Source organism: Poecilia latipinna, unplaced genomic scaffold (assembly GCF_001443285.1).
Source record: "Poecilia latipinna isolate Pla-1442-1.1 unplaced genomic scaffold, P_latipinna-1.0 Scaffold544, whole genome shotgun sequence".
Taxonomy (NCBI): domain Eukaryota; kingdom Metazoa; phylum Chordata; class Actinopteri; order Cyprinodontiformes; family Poeciliidae; genus Poecilia; species Poecilia latipinna.
In genome coordinates this window covers 136,100-163,728 of record NW_015113160.1, presented here as the reverse complement: position 1 = coordinate 163,728, position 27,629 = coordinate 136,100, and the positions used below count along the sequence as shown (strand labels likewise).

The window sequence follows — 27,629 nt, the reverse complement described above, 5'->3', positions numbered from 1 at the left end:
AAGACGAGGAACAACGGTTTGGAGCAGAAATGTTACAGTTTAAGGTGAAAGGAAATGATTCGTAGCAAATCCGAGAAAAGAAAAAAAAAGTCTTTGTAAGTCAATGAGGTGGAAAAAGAAAAAAGTAAGAGGATTTGGAGAAGAAGTCAGAGAGTGGGACCGTCCGCTAACACGCCGTAGCAAGTGGCATGCAGGGAAACTGGGTCATTGTGGTGAAAGACACACACACACACACACTGATATTAGCTCCACCACTCTGGGCTGCGGTCCTACACATCCATCAGTGCTCATAGTAAAACATATTAGACTGTTGGAAGGCCTGCTGAGTCCCGTGACAGTTTGGTCAGGACTTGGCTTCAGCACGTAATTGAGGTTTTCTTAAAGGTACAAGGGAGTGTCGTAAAATAAAAGAAAAGAAAAAGAACTATTAAACTACACAATAATAAATACAACTTTTAAAAATCTGATTAGATACAGGACCGGCCATAATCAGACCACACATGCAGGTAAAAGTTAGAGAAACCATTTCCCAAACCATTGAGAGATCGCTACCAAATTAGACGCAGTGTAGTTGTAGAGGCATAACAGCGTCGTTTGGGGATTTGTTTTTTCTCTGAGGGGAGAAAAAAGTAATTTACGTAGTAAAATCTTACAAAACAGATAAATCCGATTTCAGATGAAAATAAATCAAGGAAGAAAAAAAAAAACAGAGTTGACAGATTTCAGTTGCAGTGTGGGGAAAACGATCCGCCTGCCTGACTCCTGTTTTGGGCTGTTGAGTTGGGAATCAACAATTTAACAGTTTTATTTATTGTTTTATTTGTGTAGCTTTGTTGGTGTGTGAGAGAATCTTAAACAAACCGCAGCAGCCTGGCAGCTCCTCGTCATAACTTGATCACACACTGTTGTGGGATGCTGCTCCAGTCCTCAGACAGCATGTTACTGTTCCTCCCGCCGTGTCCCGAAATGCACGTGTGGGTCAGAAAAATCCCCTGGGAGCGTGACAGTGTGTGCTCTCTTTCCTCCATTTCTCCATGTTCAAATGCTCCAGGCCCAGTTTGTGGTCTGTGCTTTTTTCTTCTTTTTTTTTTTTCCTTTGTTGCACTTGTTCTTGTTTTGAAACGTTTATTACATCAAATCCTGACTTCCCTCCCCATTCTGCCCGTTTCCCTGTGTTTGGATCCCACGTCAACATACTGGTTGACTTACAGAGGGAGGCAGTTTTGAGGCACTTGCGATAAATCACAACACGGTGCCAGAAAGCGCTTGTGCAAGAGCAACGTAACACAATGCCGCCTTTCCTCTGCATGCAGAATTCATTACTTGTGCGATATAAAACATTTAAGCTCTGTTTGTGTTGCAGTTGGGAGATCTGAACCCTTTTCCTCAATGCATCACAATCAAACCCGCGTTGTTTCCTATCGCTCAGAAAAGACAGAAGTCAGATTAAAGTCCAGACCTCTCTGGTCTTCTGGTTCTGGTTCTGCTCTGCACACCCAGAACCAGAACCAAACATGGAACAGCAGCATTCAGCTTCTATGAATCCAGAATCTGGAACAAACTTCCAGAAAACTGCAAAACAGCTGAAACACGGACTTCCTCTGAATCGAGGCGAAACCTCCAGCTGCTTAGGTCTGCTTTTGAACATTAATAAATGGAACTTTGACCACCATATTTGATGTGTATTGATGATTTTACTGACGACACTTTGACAAAATGTGATGTCTGTTGCAGGTTTTCACAACTGTTGACTAACTTTTGATGTTTTCACGATGTAAAGCACCCTGAGCTGAGATGTTGCTGAAATGTGCTATAAAAATAATCTTGATTGATTTTCTTATCTTAGCTTAGCTTATCCTAGCCTAGTGTATCTTATCATATCTTAGCATGTCTTCCCTTAGTTTTGCTTAGCTTATTATAGCTTAGCGCATCTTGTCTTCTCTTAGCTTAGCATATCATATCTTATAGCTAGTTGTCATTTGTTAAGTCACAACAAATTATCTGGATGCACTGTGTGCCCTGAAACTGGGCAGTAATATGTAAACAGAGTTTGTTATACAGCAAAAGATGATGTCATCACCTCGTCACATTACATCTCTTTGTTTACTTCCCAGGAATTACAATCACCGTTTAAAGGAGAAATTCAGGAAAACTGAATGATGCAACTTTAATGTGTAATCTTATCTCTTTCAAACCTGTAACAACATTTATATCAGATCTGCTCACGGTAACATTACACGCCTAGTGTGAAGTAATGTTTCTTAGTTAATGGAGCTCAGATTTGGTTCTAACCCTTTATTAGATGCGACTAAACGTTTCTTCACACACCCTCCGTGTGAAGCGCTGTTTGTTTTTGCTTTTTTTGTGCTCACATGGTCATGTGTGTGTGTGTGTGTGTGTGTGTGTGTGTGTGTGTGTGTGTGCCCCCTCTACAGGGAGGTCAAAGCGCTGGATTGACCGTCGGCACAAACGTCCGTCAGAAGGGACAGATGTTTTGCCCCAGGGTGTTTCGTAGCGACTCCTTGGGAACAAAGATGCCTGAAAATCTTTTGTCCTTCCGCTGAAAGATGGCTCCTCTGCTCATAGGGCCACCCTGCTCAGTGTGTGTGGCAGCTGGGAAGGAATGCTGAGTGGTTGTCCACCGAGTGTCCACAGCTGCTCCTAGCACACAGGCTGTGTGTGTGTGTGCAGATGGAGACGTCCTGGTTGTTTTTTTTTCTACAACTGAGGGGTTCATCTTCTCCTAATAAGGCTCTCATGCGTCCCATTACTGACTGGCAGACGGCATAATTGGAAGCATGTAGCTGCCGGTTGTTTTTCTGTCAGATAAAGTATACGTCGCACATTATCGTCCGTTTCATCCACACCGGTAACAAAAAGAATTTTCAAAGTTCACAAAGGAGCCATGAAAATAACAGAGTAAAAAGTGATTTGGGGTGTTTTTTTTGTTTGTTTTTTTTTTTCACCCCATCTCAATGCGAGCCTCTGCTCTGGCAGCAGAGTCCCAGCATCTTTTAACATTTCAGATCTTGTGAAACGTCTGCTGGGACCGCAGCTTTCTCGCATCTGTGCGCGCTCTGCGTATGTTGTTTTCGAAGTCGCCGTATGAGACTTGAAGTCGACAAAAACACAAAAAACAAAGAAAAATACGCCATCTCCTTTGAAACGTCTAACCTCATCGTTGGGCCTGTTTGGGTGGTGTCCCGTCAGAATTTATGCTTTAGCTCCTCAATGCTGCTCGTTTTTGGTGGGTTGTGGGGGCGGGGCGTTGGCTGCGTTAACAATCACAGCTGTACATCTGCTTTACATCTTGTTTTCCCGCCCTCCTCCTTCATGTGAAAAACGGCAACAACCTTTTATCATCATCGTCTACAGAAGAGGAGGAAAAAAAGATGGGAAAATTGTTTTGGAATCCCAAAAATGCACGTCTACGTTACAACTCCGAATGCTTATGGTTGAACGGAAGGTCACGTAGGCAAGGGTTCAGGCATAAATCGCCACGATAAGGTGGCAGAGGTAACTCCGTCCCCCAACCCCCAAAAACAAGAAAGGAAAAAATGTCAGTTTTCCATGTCTAATCTGGGAATAAACATAGTATCTTTAATAACCCAGCATAAAAATAAATACATAAAATGTTTGGGAATTTATGAGCTGTATGGGAAAAGTTAGTTTGAAGGTTCTGAAGGTCATAGGTGCATTCTTATTATTAGATTTATTGTTACCAATATTCACAATGCGGGTAAAAAAATAAATACTACTGAAAATACAAACAGAACCAACTTGCATCTCATTCTTTTCAAGGCACAATGTGGAGAAAACCGTCCAACATTTCACTTCATGCCGCCTCCATCGTGTCCAGCCTGCTGCTGACTGGCACACGCCTAGACGCTATTTAACGACCCCTATAAAGTTTCTTGCAGAAATACTAATAATTCTTAGCTTTTTAAAATTTTATCACATTTATCACTGTCGAGGTATGTTGGAAAACAGCTCAGGTGGGAGAATCCGTCAAGAAGACAACGGTTACTTTTAATACTCCATAAATCTGGCGTTTTTTTTGTTTTTCTTTACAAACAAGAAGAATGTTGTGGATATTCATGGATGCATGAATGGATATCCATGAGTTAGAACTGATTAATCAAAGGCTGGACCTAAATGTAGTCGAGAGTCTTTGGATTTCTCTATCCAGGAACTCCAGGAGAAGATTATCTGTCTCATACCAAACAAAAATTTATTTAAAAAGTTAATTACTGAGTCTTTAAGGCTTTTGCACCTCAATGCGAGCATGAGTAGCATCTTGTCTCGTATATCTTTGTTTTGGCCCTAAACTGAACCCCAGGACGGGTTACCCTCCAGACGTCTAGAGGGACAGACTCGACCCCTCTGGCCCCGCAGCCTAAAACAGGACAAAGTGGGTATAGATACTTTATGTCTCGATGAATGGATGAATACCAGCTAGCCCAAACTACCATGACCAAGAAAGTCATAAAAACCCTGAGAGTCTGTCACCAGGTCACTGGCTGGATCGTCCCCTTCTTCAATGCCCCTTCGCGCAAAGCAGGGGAGGATGACTGATGGTGTGTTTAGTGAAAACCTGATTCCTCAGACTCTTACACATCTAAAACCGTGAGCATGGCGAATTTTTGCCCTGAATTTTCATGCTGGCTTTGTTTTGAGACTTTTTCTCGTTCAAGAAAACAGAATAAGATAAGGCCTTCATGCGTTCATAAACTCATAAACTGGCTTTCGATCACGTTAATGTTGGCATTTGAGCCGGGGACAGTTAGCTGTCGTCCGTTAGCCGAAGGAAGCGAGCGCCGCATCAATGGGCCGCATTGATGAGGTCGGCGGGGGCGAGCGGGCGAGGGGAACATGCGGGGAGCACGTCAACATCATGATTTTGGCTCCCGTATCTCCCTTCCTGTACACTTGCTGGAGAAAACAAGCAGGCCATTGTGTGCGTTGAAGTGCATGATTTTTGAGTGTGTGTATTTTTGTGAGGCTGGAAGTGGAGGGTGGCGGCGGGGGAAGGCCTGATGAGGAGACCGTGACCAGGTGTCATGTGATGGGTAGAGGCCAACACAATAGGCACTTGAGAAAGAAAGTAAACACAGTTGGTGTTTTCTTCTTCTGTACGTTTGTGCGTATCATGCTTACGAATTTTTACATCTGAACCGGAATGAATGCGCGATCGCTGCATGGGTAACGACTGACGTCACGATGGGTCGTTTTACACACTTAAATATATTTCCACCACGTCACACACACCGCTAAGTCTGCACTAGCATGCGGATTAAAACCTGCATAGAAAGAAAAGTCTCATCATTTTCTCATTTTGATTGATATTCCTTCAGTCTTGAGTTCGCACTGAGGACGGAGGAAGATACGAGGAAACGAAACCAAGATGTCTTTAAACAAGAAAAAATTCTACCTTCTCAAATGAGAAACCACTTGTTGTTCCAACACTTACTTCACCGCTCCCGCAGGGGAAGGAAATCTGTGAACGCAGACAGAGTAAAGCTACAGATAACGGCCGCAGATGAACTTGATCCCAGCGGCGGTTCAACAGCTAATAAATTAGCGTCCAGAGAGAGAAGATGGCGGCTCGCTGGCTCAAAAGCTTTTCTACTCTTTCATCAGGAATACAGCTCATTATTCTTCTTCTTCTTTTCTTTTTTTGTCTTTTTATCATTTTTGTTTCTGCGGTAAAACTCTCCTTCAGAAAATAAACGAACCTCAACTGGGGAAAACTGTTTCCTGGAAATCCTTAGCGCAGTTAGCAAGACAACCTGTTAGCATGTTAGCGCTGTAATGAGTTATGCTAGTGTTTAATCAATAAATAGTAATTCTCATCCTCCATGTACAGTTTACTTATGTGATATACATTTCTTTACGTTTCGTCTGTGCGATCTGTATTGTACATAAAAATCTGACTTATTTTGATGCTACGCTCTATTATTATATCTAATAAGAAACTCATGATGATCTGGAGAAAAACCACAGTGTCTCCAATTGAGTCCATGTGTAACTTTATTTATCAATCAAAGTGACATAAAAATAAGTACAAAACAACCCAGTTCTGCTGTGATAACTGAATGGATCCAGGACAAAAACTAGGTAAATGTTTTATGGGATTTTATTGGATTTCAGAGAAACTCTGTCTGAGAACATCTCCACTTATCGCTACTTCAGTTCATCTGATCAGAGTTTAGAGCAGAGTTTCTCAACCCTGGTCCTCAGCGCCCCCCTGTCCTGCATGCTTTAGGTATTTCCCTTGTACCACACACCTGAATTGTATCTCTGGGTGATTAACAGGCTTCGCAGTACTTGATGGTCATGCAATCATTTGAATCAGCTGTTCTGGAATAGAGGCACATCTAAAACATGCAGAGCAGGGGGGCTGAGGACCGAAGTTGAGAAACTCTGATCTAGAGGGAAAGGGAGCGAAACTCTTCCTTCCTCGTTGGGCTTTCATGCCGTTTCTAACAAGCGGAGCAGCACAGGACTTCACCTCGTATCCATGGAAACCTGGATGATTGGGTAGATTAAGTCCTAAAGCGGAGATAAGGAATCAAATAATGTTTTAAATCTAAATTTAATAAAAATATTAAAATACTAGTGATTTTGTTTTAGATGATAATTTTTGTCATGAAGTTGGAAACGATGTGCTTTTTTCTTTTTCATTTTCCATACATAAGATCCCACATAATGAAACGTATCATTCTCTCAATAAGTTTAAATTTATTTTAAAAACTAAAAACAGATTATTTAAAAGAGATACATTTCCTGAAGTACATGTTTATCAAAAATACTAAACTGTCTTTTTATTTAACCAGCCTCATTGAGCAGGACTGAATAAATATGGTCGCAAACCTCTATAATAGCTGATAACCGAGACGTTTACCACCCAGAGGCATCATGGGAGTTTCCTCGGTTAAAATCCAGAGATAAAATCCCATCCTGAAAATAAAACAGATTCAGGAGAGCAAAAAGGGGAAAAGTCTCATTCAAGGACAACTTATTCGTTTTAAACAAGTGTTTCAGTAAATATCTAAAATCAAATGTTTTACAGTTCAGATTTCATCTCTGAAAAAAAAACAAAAAAAAAAAACATTTTTTATTCTCTGTATCCCCAGACTCATACAGGCTGCTTGGTGAGCAGCTTTTGATGCAGCGAGGGAGACAGTAAGGTTTTCAGATCTATGTTTGACTGATTTTGATTTGTGAGTGTGTGAAAGTGGAGGGACTACAGTGTACGCTTGGTTTTAGTGGTGTGTGTCACATGAATTCATCTGGTTTCTTCCAGTTTGCTTCGGTTGAATTTGCTTGAATTATTATTTGCACAGCAGGTTTCAGATTTCCAGTCTGTTTTCTGTGTTTCTCAATTCAATTCAATTAAGTTAAATTCAAATTCAGTTCAGTTCAATTCAGTCAAATTCTATTTCAATTCAAATCCAGTTTATTTCAGTTCAATTCAACAGTGTGACGTATGAATGTAAATGTGAATCAAATTAAATTAATTAATCAAATTAATGTGAATCCTGTACGTCGGGTTTGTAATGCAACGGGAAGACGTGTTTTACATTTAACTTGTTTCTAAATGTTTTCTAGACACATGTGAAGCTAAAAGGTGAATAAAGAAATTCATACGATTTTTTGTGTTTTGTTTATAAGGCAAAAAGTCCAGTAAAGGCTTTAAAATAGTCAAAAAATATATATGAATATATATGTGAATATATGATCGATAACCTGAATCGTTTAACTTTGTATGGAGTTGTTGATTAGCATGATGTCATCTTATGTCAGATTTCAAACTGATCTGGAAAAGTTCAGATGTTTTCTAGAATATCAGTAAAAAAAATAGGTTAAAAACATAATTCATATGCTTTTTTTAAAGTTTTTTTTGGCTCAGGGGATCGTATGATGTGTACATAGTCTGACAGCTCAGGCTGTTTGATTTTCGGGCTGTGTGCACTATTTGGCTGCAGGACGGAGAAAAGCCCAGCGATTTAGTTTTCGGTGAACAGAGTGAACTCTCCAGGAATGCTGCGCGTTATCTCGCTAATAATCTACTTAAAGCTAATCTACAGAAAACAGTAATGAACCCTAATCTTCATAACCGCATTTGCAATTTGGAGGTCAATTTGATAAAAACATGAGCTCTTAAAGGAATGTGGAAAACCAGCATGTCAGCCGCGTTGGACAGGTTTTTTCATAGTTATACTTTCCAGAACTTGCGGAAAAAGCTAAAAGCTCCTGCTGTAGACGTTGATTGAGGCTGATAGGTGGGGAGTTAAATCCCTGCTGCAACTCGCTGCTCAGGTTTTCTCAAGCTATTTTTCAGACAGCAGGAAGACAGACAGATGTTGGTTTTCCTTAAAAACATCTTCATGCTCTACTTTGTGTGAAGTCGCAAAGGCTGAAAGCTAGAACAGCAATCAGAAAGTTCATGGGAATGTTGCAGAGATACCGGGCTTCTTTCCTTTTTTCTTTCTGGAAGTGCAGCTGTGAATCAGCATGTAATCGTCCAACGGGGGACAGAGGCAGACTGCAAAGCCTGCAGCACCTGCAGCACAGCCAGTTCACTGCTGATGGGAAAACTAGACGATCCCGAACTCACTGGGGCGTCAGACCCAAGGGATTAACGGAAGATAGAAGAAAAAAATCAATTAAAGAACAATTGTGTAACTGAGGAGAAACATGTCTTCACATTTCAAATGATAACTTATGATATCGACAATGTTGCTGGATGTCCAGGAAGGCAGGAGCATACGGCTAACAAAAAATGGAAATAAAATGGTTTTATTATTATTATTATTATTCTGACACAGCGATTCACTGGCAGAACAGTAGCTGCGTTTCCATTGACTATTTAATTGCGCACTTTCAAAAATAAAACTTGGTTTTTGATCAAAGTTTTGCTGCTAGGATGAGGTGGGCTTTTTTTGTTTTGTTTTTTGGCTTTATCAAAATCGGTTTATTTAGCAAAACTGGAATACAAAAATTTTTTTCACATCACACCAGTGACACGATCAACAACCGGATGTTGCCGCTGGTGGAAACCACAAAGAAGAAGACAACAGGAAGTAGTCAGAGACTTTACTTAATGATTTATCGTGTGAACAAACTTATTCGCGTGTGATTTTAATTGCATTTCTAATTTAAAGGAAACAGTGTTGCGTTTTTTCCGACAATAGCGTAACATCAACAACATTGTGCATGTATTTGTCATGGAAACGCAGCCACTGACTCTGACTGACTCTCAGCTTCCCATCAGGCGCCTTCCGACTGTCTTTGAGAAAAAGTTCAGCAATACGCAAACAAAAATGCTTAATAGTGAAACGACATATTGTTTATAATATTCTTAAGTGAATTAATACTAGTTTTAGTTTTGATACATTTACTGGATTTATAATGGCTCTCGACCCCAGGAAAAGGTCAAACGTCTATGCTATTTACATCTTTCTTCCTGATCTCTCTGCTGTATTTCTTGGTCTTTGTTCTCTAACAAAACCTCTGAGTCTTTCGCAGATGGACGTTAAATAATAATAATAATAATAATAATAATAATAATAATTAATAAAAACAAGTGGACTCTAAATTCCCACTTTGGTGATTTCTGAAAACCATGTTGTCCTTTTCCTTCTGCTTCGAGATGCACTTTGCTTTGTGTTGGTTTGTCTCATAAAATCCTGAGATAATTCAGTGAGGTTGGTGGGTGACAAATGACAAACCGTGGAAAAGTTCCTGGTTTTGATCATTGTTGTAACAAAAGCTTTCTGTTCTGAAGTGTCAGATGAGGCGGGTTCAATTCAGGCAAAACAAAACAAACAAAAAAAAAGCTGACATCTACATTTATATTCTGCTTTCATCTAAAAAAAAAAAAAAAAAAGTAATTATTTTGACAAGTGCATATCTTTAGATTACATCTAGGGAACTGAAACAATATTGACTTTTTAAATATTTTTTTGTATTCCTGTTCTCAAGTATCAGCATGTGGCTTCCTGCACTCAGCTTGAGCGGAAAGGAAGTACACACCTATCCTGACTGTGCTTTTCCTCCACTGTTATACTGTGGCTAAACAGGGAGATTAAACCCCCCTTGTCTCAACACTAACAAACACTGCAACTTCTGCCCAGCCAATAATAAACCCCCTCCCCTCCCCAACTCGTTGCTGCTGGAGGTCAAGGAGCCGTTCCTGTTCCCGAGGCGATGATGGATTGCCAAGCGTTGACGTCTCCGGTGCTCAACCGGGGTTATCGGCGTTGCCACTTGGAAGAAATAAATGCCCTCAGAAATAAGAAAAGAAATCAATCCTCAACACAATGTGAGGTCACTCTCCTGCTGTTTCCTCTCGCTGTTTTATTCAAACGTGCATTTGTGATGGGGGTTTTTTCCTCTCTTTTGGTTTTACTCACTGTGAAAACTCAAAAAAAAAAAAAAAAAAAACACAGGGTTCATGGAGTCCCATTGTTTTGTCATGATGGCCTCCCCTCAGCCGCAGCGTCCCGTATCTGACGCAGCCAAACTGCGGCGAGCGCACAAATAAGCACATCTCGCACTGTGAAGCAGCGCAGAGCCAGAGGACTGATAACTGCCAGATGCAGTTTTGATCCTGAAAAGCCAGAATGCTGTTTCCAAAAGCTGTCGGAGCTACAGGGAAACAAAATAGATTCCCGTTTTATTGTCACTTTGTTTCTGCTTTGAATTTGGCACCAGAAACAGAAAACATGTTTTAAAAAGAAAGGGAAAATTGAGCCAAGGTCGGTCGGTTCCCCGGCTGAAAAACAACTATCTCATTGTTCGAGATAGTGAGTAAATAATCAGTAGTGTTTGGGATGACCTTTTAGACATTTTCTACTTTGTTTTCAGAGAGACCAGATCGCGTGGGCCAACATAAATAACGTAATGGGCTTGACACGACTGTTCGGTGTTTCTGTCTCGTCCTGTTAGGCGATATCTTTGACGAGATGCTGCAAACCAAGAAAAAGAACAACAATCCTCGTTTACTGCCTTGTAAATTGTTCATCAGCTAACCTACTCTCAAAATAGCTGGTATTTAACCCCTCAATCTGACAGAAACGAGGTCAAAGCCAACAATAAACATCTGTAGTGTTTACACCCTCAGCTGGCACTGGATCGAGTTCATTTAAAGCTCTGGGGAACAAAGTTTAAACAGGTTGCCATTTTTAATCTGAATCATATCTAAAAACGTGCTTCATGTGTTTTTAAGCTGAGTCCTGTCTTGTCTTTGAAGCGTGCGTAACTCTTTTTGTTTTGTATAGTTTGTTTGAACCAAAAGGAAGGACGTAGAGTTCAGTGTCATACTGCGTTAGCCTTTTATTTTCATGCTTAGTGACCAGGAGAAAAAAAAAAAAACGCAAAGAAGTGGATTCAACGTAAGAGCCCAAGAGCCAATGAAACTTGAGCTTTATTATTAAAAGAAATAAGTAAGGGACGCCATCCTTGGAATGGCGTCTTTAGGAGCCATTCCAAGGATTTGTTGCTTTGAAGTGAGCAAATCTTCATTAGCACAGACAGAGCATCTGCACAAAGTTGCATGAGATTGAATAATAATATTTTTCTCTCGCAGGTTTTCTTTCAAGATTAAATCCAGTTTAGTGCCATCCATCTTTGTTCAGCTTTCCATTAATAATACTTATGCAATATTTGAGGAGATCTGCATAGATTCTGTTACACTGGAGAGAACCGCATGAGAGCCACATGAGGAGTCCTTCAACATTTCTAGATCTGGCTGACTTAGCTGGTGATCAAAATGTGAACGCTAAAGATTTAAAATGTTTTTGGAATTCAATTTTGGGGGATTATTTACTTAGAACCATTCATTTCGGTTGAATAGAACTTGTCTAACAATAATCTTAAGAAGCAGCACAGCTCACTTTGATAAAATGAAATTGAAAAACAGATGAGGAATAAAGTCATTGTGACTTTGACCCATTTCTATTTGGGACTCACAGTGAGCGTTATTAACCACAAATGGGCCAACCTGCCAGTACTACTCCAAGAGTTTAATAAAAATCTGATAAGAGTTAATTACAAATACTTCCATGCATAAATTGGGGGTAATCTTACAATCCATACATTTTCTGTCTGACTCAAAATGGAGCTCATTTCCTTTCTCTTATGGTCAATGTGACATTTATACGCTGCTTTAGTTTTCAGAAACAACATTGGGATTTGCCACATCAGAAAGTTTTCCCTCTAACTGTGACGCTCCAGGTTTTTTTGGTTTTTTTTTAGAAAAGCCCCACCACCACCTGCATTTCTGAAATTACAATTTAAAACATGAGTAATGTTAGATAATCTTAGTTAATATTTTTGTTTTGAACACTTGAAGAAGTTTTTGAGTGAACCTTTACATCTCTTGCTGCTGTTACACCTGAACTTTCCCCTTGCAGGACAATAAATGCTGTTTCTATTCTACTCTATGCACATTTTCAAGATTCGAAGTAAAGGTAAAAAATAGAATTTTGTAAGAAAATAATGGAAATTTTATTTTGTGGGATGATACACAACATAAAAACAAAGCAGATTCAAATCTAACGAGATGAAAAATAGATCAAAAAGCACAAATGCTTGTACTTTTTAGTATCACTCTTTGTAAATATTATATAAAAAACATCCTTTCTAAAACCAGAATTTATAGACAAAGATATTGAGCGCCATTGTAGAAGACCACCATCTTACCCCAATTAGGTGAGATAATAAATGGAGCCTTTACCAGCAACCACAAACATCTGTCTGTCTGAAACAGAACGGCGCATTACACGGTCGGCCAAGCCATGTGAGGTCAGCGTCCTCGGGGATGAGCCGGACCGCGCTCCATCTCCCAGCAGAGCACCAATTGAGGAAATCCTAGAAGGAACCGTGAGTGTTGGGGAGGGGAAATGGCGTGGAGACACACCAGCTCGGAAACCCTGGCTGTACTTCATGTCCTCGTTGCTGGGGTGGGGTGTGGGGGTAAGAAACAGGAAGAAGAGCGAGAGAGCGGCCTCCTGATGAGGATATCCGCAGAAAAAACAACCGTCGAGGGCAGAATCAAGCTGTCGTCTCCAGACGAAAACATTTTCTCCTAACAACAAACATGCTTTTTTTTCCTTTCTCTCTTGAAACGTAAAAATAAAACAAGAGAAACCGCGTCTTGTAAAAGACAGCCATGCATGTGAGGTTTTGATCTCTAAACCCAGAGGCGAAGACTCAAACGAACTCAGACCGCTTTATAACCACAGAGCTTTGATCCGGTGGAACATCACAGAAGAAAGGAAAACACACAGAAAGTACAGTGTTACGGCTCGTTATGCATGTGCGGTTTGCTGTGTTGGGAGAGTCGTGCCACTAATCGGATGTTTCCTACATGCCTTTTGTCATTCCAGCGTGTGTTTTTTTCTTCCTTTCTGTTTCATTTGCATTCTTTGTTGTGTGCAAACCACCACTTCATGTTGCACAATCCCACTTTTTTGGCCTGCGCTTAAAACACAAAGTAGTATAGATTTGCAGCCAGAGTTACTTCTGACGAGGAGTCGCATTACGGAAACATAAAATCTTAACAAGTATTTTCGGTCTAATTTCTAGCGCAAATATCTTAGTACACTTAAAACAAGATTAAAACTAACTCACAAGTAACTTTTCAGCAAGATAGAGACATAAAAACCAGTCAGATTGTTTCACTTTTAACAACACATAGTCTAGTACTTTTTCATTAATGTTAAATAAATTTTTGTCTTAAACTAAGCTCCTATATCTTGCTGAAAAGTTACTTGCAACTCATTTCAACTGTGCTAAGATATTTACAGTAGAAACTAGAAAATACCTGGCTACATCTTTGAGGCTCCGGCTGATTTATGGTGAAGGTGTCTGAGAGCCCACAAGCATCGTTTGAGGTGAATGTCGGTCAGCGATTTCTTTACTTCCATCCCCTCAATCGCTATCATCAACTGGGACGCTGCTTTCGACATATTTATGAAACCTTTGTTGAGATTCCTTTTGATAGCGAACCAGAGATTTGTGAGTCATCAGCTTCAAAGATAAAACATAAAACCCTTGGAGTCTCAGGCTTTTCACCTGCTGATGGTCATAAATAATTAGTGTAATTATGGCAAACGGCATTACTGATATAAATTTGTTATAAAAGTATTACTGATTGCACTTTAAAAAATAGGTAACTATGTTATTAAAGGTAAAGTTTAAACAGTAATGATTTCCTGGTTAATGTCAAGGTGTCATAACAAAGGCATTTTGAATAATGTCAACTTTGTATTAAAAGTGTCATAATTTACCGAATGACGCTTTATGACAACAGTCATAAATATTCATGAAGGCTTATTCATGTTCATGACAGGTGTTATGTCATGTTTATGAAAGTGTCATGACAGTCTTACTCAACCCCCTTCAAATAAAGTGTTACCACATTTTCTTGCTGTATCCCGTTGGGTTTTCTCCAGAATATTTCTGCTACACTGAAAGCCACTTTAAATTGTTCCGCATTTTGTCACGTTTACAGTATTTCATCGAGGAAAACAACGCAGTGGAAACCGTGAGGTGGTAGGACGATTTGACTCGGGTTTTCAGAATGTTTTAGGGATGTTTTATAGAAAACGAAAACACGAGCCTGACTGATAGCGCTAAGACCCTCCTCCTGGCTCTGATTGGCTGTTTCTGGTGAGCACTGAGAGAAGGGGGGGAGGAGTTTGATGTTTTTCAGATTGTCAGTCTCATACCTCGACACAATAACTCCCCAAAATTCTCCCGCAATCTTTACTTAATTGCTTATAGAGGACTAAGTAGGTGCGGGAACTGGATGGACGGATCGGACCAGTACAAACTCCTCTGTGGTCTGAGGTGTTGTTTCAGGCAGCGCTCCTCCATCGTGTGAGATGGAGAAGACTGTTAGTGTTTTGTCTCATCGAGAAACCACAAGAAAATTCAGTTTGAAATGTTGTGTGACAGAAGACAGTTTTGCATCTACAAATGTTTGTTTTGAAATTCCAGCCGAGATTTCTGAAGTCGGAAAAAATGAGAAAACATCTCCTGCTTTTGTGGGAAAGGAATTTGTCTGAAATGTTGCAATAATGCGAACAAGAAAGTCTAAAACATTCAGGACCTCTTAATTTATCTAAATGGCAGCCCAATTTACCCGTAGGGGTAAATGGGTTGATGCCATTAAAAAAAACCTTTTTGAGTGATTTGACATGATATAAAAACCTCAACAATTGGATTTTCTGATCTTACCAGTGCCTGCTAGCTGCTCCAGACGTCATGCAGTGCAGACAGACACATCCCACCTAGGGAGTGGTTTTTATTCCCGTTCATCCCTCTGGACCTCAGCCTGATGGATCCCTGCCATGCAGCTCAGGCAATTATCTCAGCTCCAAGACAATGAGAGGATCTGTCCCGCTCTTATCGGCGTTCTTCTTTTTGATCAGCCTCTGTTTGGCGGCCAAAAAAATAACCAATCTTTAATCAAGAGTTCAAAGTTCTGCTGCTTCCTGAGAAAGGCGAGGAGGAAGCAGAAAACATTTTACAGTAGCTCTCCAAGACTAAACGTCCCATAAAACAATAAATGTCCATTCAACAAGGCTGCATCCTGTGGAGCATCAGGGACAGCAGCACGTCCACACACACACACACACACACACACACACACACACACACACACACACACACACACACACACACACACACACGTGCACAGTAAAGACACTGAGTGCCATGCATAATGGTGCTAATGTCAGATAATGGTGTAATAATATGAGACTTTGTTAATGACAGTAATGGTGCCCCAGGAATAGTCACCAACCAAATTAGAGCAGGGGATTGGTGTCATTAAAGAGACTCCAGAGAAAGGGCCTTTGTCTGCTTTGGAGGGTGTGTGTGTGTGTGTGTGTGTGTGTGTGTGTGTGTGTGTGTGTGTGTGTGTGTGTGTGTGTGTGTGTGTGTGTGTGTGTTTTCAGCATCTGAGGGTTGGAAACTGTCCCTGTCTTTGGTTTCTCTGGCCCGTTACGTGTCTAAGTAGATTTTTGCACTGGGACAGACAACAAATCCAGGAGCATCACAAAACATTACAAAGTGGGAGCAACTTTTAGGATATAAAAAAAAAAAAACTAGTGTGAAAAGATATATTTCAGGTTTTATTTACCATTTGATTTTGCTGAGTTCATTTCCATTTATTTTGCAGTTTGTTGTTGAATTGTTTATGTCAAGGCTGGTCTTCGACTAAATGTTTACTAAATGTCTTTAGCTAAATGACTTTTTATTTCTTCCGACTGCAACCACAATTCAAGAATTTCACAAATTTTGCTGCCAGATGCTTTTGATTCTTTGAATTGGTATAAAATATTCAGTGGTGTGGATTTTTTTAGCTTTAGTTTTAATTTTATATAGTAGTAGAACAATTGTGCAGTTTTTCTAGAGTAAGAAACCAACCAGGGCCAGCAGCCTTAGGCACCTGTCTTCCCTGTTTGGATGGGCTGCACTGAAACAACATTTTGTTGTGCTTCTTTACAGTAACAATAAAAGTATTCTGATTCCGAATATAGAAAACAATTAACACCCAAACTCTAGGGACTACTATGGCTTCCTTTTAATAAGGCAGACCCGTGACATCCTGTTTATATTTCTGGTCTCAAATCAGTTCAACACTGAAACATCAGCTTGCTTTGTTTCAATGTTTGTCTTATTTGTGAGGATGTGGAAATAAAAATCACAATACTATTTTTTTCGATTTATAATAAAGAAAAAACTCATTGTCCTGACCCCGTTGTAATTTCACCTCGTTGATTGTAGCAGGCATGACTAAAGTCTGGATGCCGCGGAAGCTAATGTCAGCTAATCAGCTTCAGCTACACTGCTAATATTAGAATAAAAAAATATTTCACGTTCGGTCAAGCACGTTAGTTTGGAAGGGTGTTCATTAACAAATTACCAATAACAATAATGATTTTTTGGGGCAAGAATTTAGGGCTGAATACAACTTTACCTACCTTAGCTTGTGCTAAAGCTAAGCGTCCAATTAGCTACAAGCTTCCCGGAAGCAGTTTATGAATGGAACATCCTCACTTCGGTCGCCGGGCAAAACATCCACATTCTGCTTTGGTGGGACAGATTTAAAAGGTTTATCCGTTTCCTGTAACTTATTTTCACAAACCAGAGGATTAAAACTATCTGAATAATTACAATTTAACTGACTTATTTGTTTTATAGGTAAACAGCTAGCTTTATTCCTGCTCAGAAAAAAGCGGTATCCAAATTATTACAGTTTAATTGGGTAATTGTAGTAGATTTTTAATCTTAATTATCTTCCGCAAATTAACTTGATGTACAGTGTCCTGAAAATAAACTCATTAAATCTTCCGTCGCTGAGGGGAACATGAAAAGTTAGGCCATGTTCTAGAAAGATGATAATAAAAGTTTCTGTCGGTTTTTATAACGTCAAAGTGGATATGGTGGGGTTTGTTTTGTTTGTTTATATAACTTTTTTAATGACATCTGTAAAAGTTAGAAAGTTGAAAATAATTTTGCGTTCAGACTGATTCTCGCAGAGGGAAGGATGGTCGAGTTTGGGCTGTGATTGGTTGTTCCTGCAGCCTCCAGGCTTGCAGCTATAAAAGCAGCGATGCAGCGGCGGAGCTCAGAAGGTGCAGAGAGAGAAGGACCGTCTGTTTCTGCTGCTGCTGCTGCTGCTGGAGGAGAAGGAGGAGGAGGAGGAACTGGGATCTTTAACTCCGGGACGGCGCTATTTCAGATGTTCGTTAATTAATCCCAAAACGATCGAGGTGATTAGATCGACTCTGCGCGGAACATTGATGCGAACAGTTTGACCCCCAATACTGACGCCGCGACTCTGGAAATCCGTAAGTGTGTCTGATTTCCTCTCTAACTGCTGGGAATGTGGCTCATCACAGGCACTTGTTGCATTTCTGATTGAATGTATGAATGTGTGGGATTTATTTATTTACTTATTTCAAACTTTTAGCAGTCATAACTTTGCATGAAACCGATTAATCATATATAGGTTGCAATTATTTTATTTTAATTTTATTTTAGTATCGATGGCAACTGCATAAACACAACAAAAATAAATATCCCAAAAGCTTTATTTAAATGGGATAGATATGTTTACATGTTAATGCAAAAAATATAAATCTGTTATAGCATATTTGACATACATTGTTATTCCATAAAAACTTATTTTGTTTTCGGACTTCTGCTGAGTCGCTGCAGCCATAACGTCTTTCAGTTTAACAGATTTTGTGACCAAAGTCATGTTTTACTTCTGTTTCAAAAAAAAATAATACAGTTTAGAAATCTTTATATTTGGAAACCAACTTTTCTTATTCATTTTTTGCACAGATTAAATCGAATAATTTATGTAAATTTTAAATGTGATTTGGAATGGTGCTCCAGTTATTTGCTGATTGAAGAAGCGCAGATCTCAGCCTTTTCTTGTTGCTTTTATTTTTCCACTGCTTGCCTTCTCCTCCTTTTGCTCTTATAAACTCTGCAGCAGGAAAGCTTTCTCAATTTTGTCTTCTTCTTCTTCTTCTTCTTCTTCTTCTTCTTCTTCTTCTTCAGCAGGTTTCTTAAAAAAACAACAACTAAACACTTTCAGCACTCACCTCTCCCTCTTCTATCCTGACCTCAGTCAGGTCACACATGTTATGACCACCAACAAAAATCTCCCCCCATCCGCTCTTTCAGACATTTTTTTCCTTCCTTAATTTCTTCAAAAGAAAAAAAGCCATCAGAGCTAAAGGTCAGCGATGGTTTGTAATAGAATAAAAGGATCAAGCTTCCTAATTAAATCAGAAAACTCTGCTCTAATATACGGTAATGAGCCGCCATGTTACCCAACACAAAGGCATCATTCACAGGAGGGAATATTTACACAGACTGTGGCCAAAAAAAATCAAAACTGGTTTCTTGTGATACGCACATCGAATCATCCGAATGCTGCGATGAACAGCAGTCCTTGTTTTGTTTTGTTGTGCCGTTTGTTATTTTGCACTGGAACGTATAAAGGAGGACGTGCGTTTTCAGCACCGACCTCTGACATCATATAAAGGGCTGCGTAGAGAGGCTCTCTTTGTGTGAACGTGTTCGTCCCTGACGCTCCAGTCTCTGCGACCATCACAATCCCACCGCCTGTTCGGCCTCAGATGCCCGTTGGCAGTTTTTATGGACACACATGATTCTACAGAGGCTCAGAGCCAAAATCTGTCCACAAAAACCCCATAAAGGATCTCTGTCACAAAGAGCGGACCCACACACACTGAACTTCATTTATTCAGCTTTCTTCCCCCCAGCTCCTTTATTTAGTTCTATGAAAATGGCGCGCTTTGTGTGACTTTGTGTTCGCCGTTTTGTTAATTTTGATCGAGTGTGGATGTTTGGGGCGCTTTTAACATCTCGGTCAGAGTTGGAATTTTATTGAAACGTTCATCTGTTGCACTAATTTAATTACAAATGTAAGGCTGCATGATGCATAGACTTAATAAGTAGACTGTGTATGAATTGTTTTTCAAGTATTTGTTTGAATTAATTTTGATGACTGTTGCTCAGAGGACAGTTATTTGTCGTTTATTGTGATAAATTTCTTATCGTGATAAGAATTTTGATTTAGTGTTCGTGTCGCTCGCGTCTACTGACAGTTGTTGAAAATTTCAGTTTTTCAGATTTATTGTGAAAAATCTTCCTCTTGACACTACTAGGTCAGGTGAGTTTGGTGGCCAGTGAAGCATAATTATGTCATTGTCATTCGTTGCTTTCCTTTCACTCAACTTTCCACTAGCATAACTCGGGTAAGTTTTGCTGTTTTCCCTTTCCACATTTGGATCTTGCGGCTCTTCGGTTCAGTCCTCTGTTAGGAACCTTCAGCTTCTGGTTTTACTTTTGGGTGCACATGTCAGGTCTCTGGTTCGTTGCTGTTTTTATCATCGGAGAAAAGTGAGCCACATTTTCTCACGTCCTGAACTGGAAACAATTATTATTCATGCTTTTGTTTCATCGCGCTCGGATTACTGCAGAGCATCAAACGCAAACCTTAGTAAAGCCTCTCCGGAACGGCTGCAAGTCGTTTAAAATGCTGCTGTGAGGCTTCTGACAAAACCCTAAAAGTTTTCTCATGTGCCTCCCATGTCGATACGACTACACAGGGTTCTGCTTTATTTTACAACTTAAGATTATTTCACTGACTTGGAGAGTTTTTCACAAACAGACACCTGGTTATGGTTTCATCTGGAGCTCTCCTCCTTCTGTACTTGAGATCCAGGAACTCTGTGGTCTCCTTTAGAAGCCAGTTTAAATCAACTTCTCCTTCATTTCTGCTATATTTTATTCAGCGTTGGATCATGTGAAGCTAGTTGTGATTTTATATTTTGAAGGTGCTTTGTCAGTAACATTTTACTACTTCCTCCCTTTTGCTGGAGCAAGTTTTTCACAGCATACAGTTAGCTATGATAGCTGGCTATCTATCCATCTAGCTAAAATAGACAGCTAACTGACTAGCATAAAACTACTACAGGTGCATGGCAGGATGTTTGACTGAATCAGAAATCTGTAGGAAAACGCGTAGTAAATACTGGCCTGTTATCAGGGCACACCAAGGACGCAACCCACTAAAATTGTCCATCATATCACTCTTGGTGTTTAAAGTTTACGTAATGAGATAAAACTCCAAATGACGAGCTACGAGCTTCCAGTGTTCAGGTTTAAGGCTAATGGTCGGTGTGTTGTGCTTTTCAGCTGCAGTGGGAATAATTGTAGCTTTCCTGGATTAAATGAAAGCAATGAAATTTTTAACTTTTGTTTAAACAGTTTGTACTAATGCAATGACATGGTGGTATTTTTACTGATACTTACGCTGCTGTAGCATACAGAGAAAACAGTGTGCATGATAAGATTAGTACTGTGTGTTGGACACATTATGGGTGTTCTTTGAGCAAAGCAGGGACTCAAAGCAGTTGATACAAAGTTTTGTTAGATTTCCAGCAGAGCTTTGGTTCTTAGCTCAGACATGAGAAATAGAATTGTTGCATATTCAACGTATTATGTGGCTGGATAAGCAAGCTGGTAACTGATAAGACTTACTGTAAAAAAAAAAAATAATAAAAAAAAAGGCTCAAATCATTTTAAAAGGCAGTAGTAAAGCACAGGGATTTTTGTTTTCCTCCCTCCATCCATTTTCAATTCAGAGAGAATCACATGAAGGCAGTTGTAGGCAACATCTTGCTTCTGTCGTTTTATTTTAGCTGCAAGCTAATTTCTGAGGCTAACCCACCAGACAAGGAGTTCAGATCATCATTACGGTCTGTTTGCGGTACCTGTGGTACAAAGTCTATAAGCGACTGCTTCTAAAAGTAGAAATAAAACTTTATTATGCACTATGAATTGCAGGAGATAATATTCTAAAAATTAACACAAAATCAAATCTTGTAGCTTGAACAAGATCTGATCACAAGCAGACATTACTGATGTCTGTACAGCTTCCTGTACAAGATTTACCCCTTTGCTGTTAAATTTGCAGTAACATTTATCATAAATCAGCCGTTGTTCTGTGGAGCCACATTGACTTCTGAACCAGCTTTCCTTGCGCTTTCTAACCCAGCGGCTCCCAAATAGTGTTAGCTTCTGGATGGAGTCAAAATATGTAAAGAAACAAACTTTTAGAATGATTTTCTCACTTTCATTCTCTACTTTCAATAATTATTAGACGTGTTTAGCATAGATACTGCCTAGTAGCATTTGATTTTAGCTGGCCGTGCTATGCTAGCATAGGGAGCAAAACAGCTTGAGACATTTGACCGGCAGCCAGTCAGAAAGACGAGCATGGTAAATAACATTTCAATAAATTATTTTAGTTTGTATTTTTAACAATAGTGATTGGAAAATATTAGATTTTTTAAAAATTAAGAATTAGAAAAATATGTAAAAATGAATTAGTTTAAATTTATTTTATGTTTTCGTATCTTCCCTTAAGTTTCCGGAGACTCCTCTAGCGCCCCCTGGTGGCTCGACTTTTACTCTGAAAATCATCTGTGATCATCTGTGTATGACTCATTTTACGTCACTAGTTTATGTCCATGAGTGCTTTGAGACCTACTTTTGCAGAAATTTAATATATATTAAAATGAGTCTCTTATTTTGAAAAAATGTTAGACTTTTTTTTTTTTGAAAGCACAAAAAAAATCTCTAATCACCGTTAAAGATCTCTTATTTTGACACTATTTTGAGTGTCTAAGTTTAAATCTTAATGTCATAGAGTCAGATTTCTACATCCAAAAGTGCTGGTTGTCATGGTAATTTTTTGGGCTGCAGGTGTGAAAGGTCAAACTAAGCACCACACTTTCTCTAAGCAACAAAAGATTCAACAGTTCAAACAAATGGGCCCCGTTTGAAAAGTGAATACCAACATTTGTGGATTTTCATTCCTTAGAAAATATAAAAACATATAAATACAACTTAAATCTAAATTTTACAAGACAGCAGTCACAAAAATAATTAGCTTCTATGAAAGAAACGTGCGACTTGTTTTGGCTCTCTTGTAGGTTTCACAGAAAGCGGCAGCAATAACAAACTCATTCACAGCAAAAACATAAAATCTTACCAAGTATTTCTGTCTAGTTTCTAGTCCAAATATCTTAAGACTTGAAAGAAAACAAAACCAACTGACAAGAAACTTTTTGGCAACATATATGACCTTTATTAAGTCAACAATTCCTTAATACTGACTTTAAAAATCGTTCTAGTTCCACTGGTGGATTATTTCACTTATAACATGAGAAAAATGTCTTGTTATAAGTGAAATAATCTACCAGTGGAACTAGAATGTTTTTTCATCAATATTAAGGAATTGTTGACTTAAAAAAAGCTCCTATATATTGCTGAAAAGTTACTTTTAAGCCGGCTTTGTCTTATTTCAAAGTGTAGTAGTGAACTAGACCAAAAAGTACCTGATAAGATGTGTTTTCTCAAAATGACTTGGAAATGCTGCGTGTTTGCCGATACTTGTTGTCCTGAGGAAGAACTCTGAACTCTTGAGGTTTTTCAGGAAGACCTTGACTCAAAGTGAGAGAATTTAAAACTATTAGAGGGCTCATTTCCTCAAAACTTTCTCCACACTCGGCAAAAACACCCTGCTCTTTGCTCAACGTGACGCTCGCTGTGTTTCTCCTCGCAGGATCCGAGTTTGGACGGACCGAACCCCCGGCGTGCCTGTGAGCGATCGTCGACATGTTTGTGAGAACGAAGGCCGTCGTGCTGCTGCTGTGCCTCCTGGCGGCGGCGGAGGCCGGGGCCTCGAGGTCGGCCCGTGACTCCCAGAGCGTCCCCGACAACCTGGAGCCCTCCGAGGGCAATGCGTCCGTCCAGCTCCCGCCGCCGCAGCCGGACCGCCCGCGGAGGCCGTACCCGCCCATGTGCATCAAGCCAACGGAGATCAGACACGCCTTCAAGTACGTGAACACCATCATCTCCTGCCTGATCTTCGTGGTGGGGATCATCGGCAACTCGACGCTGCTCAGGATCATCTACAGGAATAAATGCATGAGGAACGGACCCAACGTGCTGATTGGCAGCCTGGCACTCGGAGACCTGCTGTACATCATCATCGCCATCCCCATCAACGTGTATAAGGTAGACTTCATTCAACGTGACGTCTGCGCCTGACTCCAGTTTCCCTTCTGGGTGTTTTTATGGGACCAAGGCCACGAAAAACAACCTAGACTTTCTGGAAATCGTTATTAAGTTATAATAAAGATCCTAGTTGTTTAATTTACATCAATAATAATTAAGAAACCAGGACTTTTATGCTCTTAATCATTTATATTTATCGTACAAGCCTGATTCTGGTTCCAGCTTAATGTGATTTTGAAGCAGAATGCTTTCCCAAAAAAAAATAAAATAAAATCAAACAAATGTCAAATGTTTCCTTTAGCCTCATCCAGCAATCAGGCCTTTCATATGAACTTTTTATCATCGGGTTTATGAGTCGCAGCTTGTGTTTAAATGTACGTCTGTGGCAGAAGAACATGGATTTTAAGTTGAGGGATATGAATTACGGGGTTGTGATTTTTTTTTTTTTTATGTTACAGACTCAAACTCCCACATGTTCCCCATCGGGGGGTTTTATGTGATGGATCGACACGACGTAATGAAAAGAGAAAAATGGTTTTCAAAATCTGTAAAGTTTACCCAAACAAAACCACGAACAAGTCTCCTCGGGGGAGTTTTGAGTCGTTTCAGATGATGTCAAAAAAATCTAAAAAAGAAGTGGAGAAGGAACGGCTGTGCCGACGACGGCACTCGGAAAACCAGATTTCTGAGAAAACAGATCTCAAAATTTCTCCACAAACCTGCGACAAAAGTTGATAATTCACATGACTGCAATGACTGACTGTCAGCTAGCGATGGGAGCGACGGCTCTTTGAAGGGAACCAAATCTTCAAGTTCATTTCACATTAAAGAGCCACTAAAAATATCAATCTCTCATACGGATTTTATGAGCGAAACTCATAAAATATACTCCGGCTACGATTAAATCATTTGTTTGGCGGTGTTTCGAATAGAAACGATGAATGAGGATAAAGCGACAGACGGGACTAGATCAATGTAAGAGTTACAAGTTGTTTAGACGCTGAAAGAGGCAGAAAGCGTTGCTATAGCAACCAGTGGATGGATGTCACAGGGAGGTTTGAGCTACATCACAGTCAGAGCAGCTGGGAAATGTTGACGTACCGTCCAAACAAAAAAAAAAAAAATCAGAAATCAGTTTGTTGGGTCAGAATTTATTTATGAACCATACATGTGATTTTTGAAGTTTTGTCAAAAGTACAATTACCAACCTCGTCCCTCGTTGTGAGTTTTAGGTGATGTTACAGCCTCACCTCTGTAAACATCACCTGAAATGTCTTTTCTTTTTCGAGAGAATTAAAAACAAAATAGACTTTTAAGTTTGTCCAGTTTGCCAAAGTAGCAACAAAGACAAAGAAAATATCTTGATCTCCTTAGATGATGGCTATTTAATACCCATTAAAACATGTAGAATAATTAAACATGTGGTCTTATTTGTTATTCCTTGCTCAGTCCAGACCAGAACTGAACCTGTCCCCCCCTGCAGCCCGCAGCGAGGAGCGGCCCTCGGCTGTGGGTTTTGGCCTCGACTAAATTCATTTTGGAAGAATTAAAGACAAAGGGAGCCCTAAGTGAACCTCTGAGAGATCCGTGTGTGTGTTTGCACAGGCGATACCGATGTCTCTCTTATTACAAGTTTCTATTGTTTCTGCCGCAGCTCATAGCCGAGGACTGGCCGTTCGGCGTGCACGTCTGCAAGCTGATCCCGTTCATCCAGAAAGCCTCGGCGGGAATCACCGTCCTCAGCCTGTGTGCCCTCAGCATTGACCGGTGAGCGCACACACACCCACGCACACACACACACACACACCACTGTGGACACATTTGAGTGACTGCGTCTGAACGGTTTCCAGCTACCACGCCGTGATCTCGTGGAGCCGGGTGAAGGGCATGGGGATCCCCCTGTGGAAGGCCATGGAGGTGACCGTGATCTGGATGGTTGCCGTGGTGCTGGCCGTCCCCGAGGCGGTGGCGTTCGACATGATAGAGATGTCGTACAGAGGCAACAAGCTGCGCATCTGCCTGCTGCACCCGGAACAGGCCACCAGCTTCATGAAGGTACGCTGTTCATCCTGCTTGACGCAGATGAACAATGTCTTTTTCCCTCAATTCATGTTCCAAACATTACGGTTTATCGCAGTTTAACTAGGGGTGGGACTCGATTAAAGTTTTTATTAATCGAGTTAATTCCAGAGTCTGGAATGAATTCCAGCATTTTAATGAACAAAACCAGCATCATTTTCAACTCAACAAACCGTTTTGCTGCTGAATTATTGAATAAATAGACATGTGAGCTCAGCAACAACAATACTTACTGCAATATCTTTCAGATTCTGTTCTTGTATTATTTTGCCTTTAGCTTCATATTTCTTGAAAATGGTCTCAAAACAGGAATATTATCGTTCAGTGCAGGGACTTCTGGGAGATTTTATTGCGACAGGACGCTGACATCATCATTGCGGACGTCTGTGCTGCAGCTACATGCTCAGCATCGAGATGCTGCTATGGACTCGATTAACTTTGTTGATTTGGCTAGCCCTCTTTAGCACAACGTTAACGCAACGACAGTCCAGTTAGATTGTTATTGTAGCAAATGCCCAGCTGGCCAAGAAAAACATCTTTGTTTGCGGACGACGCTTGTGCGTCAGATTTCCGAGCGTACCGGAAACACAACACAAATGTTCCGGCCAGAACTTTTTGTATGTGAAAAAGAAAAAATGCAATAAATGGCGTTGACATTTTTAAACGTGTCAAATGTAAAAATGTAACTAACTAATTGAAATTAACGGGTGAAAGTCCCGGAATTAATATTGGTGAGCAGCGGAGTAAAGACGACACATTTTGTGAAGTGAAATATGGACGGTGTTTGATTCACTTCCTACATCTAATAACTGTGGGCTAAGGTGAATATCCTGGTTCAAACGCTCCGGTTCTTGCACATTTACTGCTCGTTCCTTTAAGTCCTTCCTCCTTATATTAAAACAAAGTAAACAAACAAAAAAAAGAGCACAGTGCTGCGTCTGCATGGATCCATACGAGATTCCCGCAGTTAACCTTGAGTCACCTCTCTGTTCCCACAAATGTTTGAGAGTCAAAGTCGGCACTTAAATCTAAAACAGGCTGTAAATAAACAATTTTGCAAAGAACAGTGGGGTCAAAACTCTTCCACAGAAATGTTTGTGATTAATTGTCACAAAAATGATCAATAATTTTAGCCAATCAGCCAATCAGTTTGGTTTGGGGATAAGTCTGGGCAGCAGGAAGGCACTTAAAAATCCCCAAAAATGTAAATAAGGAAGAGAAAAAGATGACTATGTCATATTTTTGGTCACTTGTGTTGTACATTTTACATCCTGATCTTAAACAGCCACAAAAGGAGAGTTTGGAGACTACAAACTGCAGAGTTCATGAACCTCGTCCTCCTCCTTCACCTTCCCACCAAATTCGTCACACTGATCATGTTGGTTTAGCGTTTTTCGCAGGCTCGGCATTCAGGCTTTGGCAGCCGCGCGTCTGGTGAATTATGGCGCAAAAACATTGGAAGAGTGTTGGGAATGCGATGAAAGGTTATCGTCAGAGCCAGCCCTGTCGTTCCGCGGGAATCTAAGTAATCCGTAATGTAGTTAATTAGATTTTCGGTCCAGCAATAACAGGAGGAGGCGACCGGCAAAGGTTATCCGTGTGCAACGCCGAGGTAAAAGGGGAAGACAAACGGCTTCTGACATCGACCGTACCAGGCTCTGGGGGGATTATCTATCAGGAACTGAGATAGGGAGGAAGAAAACTCATGAAAACATGAGTGACTTCAGTATTTACAGGAGCTGCACTGCTTTTCTCTTTCGTGGAGGGAAGAGCAGAACGGCTGGGATGATTGTAACTTTGCATGAATCGTTTTTTTTTTTTTTTTTTTTTTTTTTTTTTTTGCGGGGGGGGGGGAAGGGGGGAATTTTTTGGGCGGGGTTTAGCGTGGGCCCCCGGGGTTT

At 40.2% G+C, this 27,629-nt stretch overlaps 1 protein-coding gene across 1 annotated transcript in view; it reads left to right on the top strand.

Moving 5' to 3' along the window:
• Positions 1–17,643: 17,643 nt before the first annotated feature.
• The window catches only part of LOC106952883 (endothelin B receptor-like), an 18,503-nt gene continuing 8,517 nt past the window's right edge, over positions 17,644–27,629 (top strand). The window contains exons 1-4 of the mRNA XM_015041279.1: positions 17,644–17,870; positions 23,195–23,649; positions 25,304–25,416; positions 25,500–25,704. Of these exons, the coding sequence (XP_014896765.1) occupies positions 23,248–23,649; positions 25,304–25,416; positions 25,500–25,704 (720 nt within the window). The 5' untranslated portion in view covers positions 17,644–17,870; positions 23,195–23,247. The remainder of the gene's footprint in view (positions 17,871–23,194; positions 23,650–25,303; positions 25,417–25,499; positions 25,705–27,629) is intronic.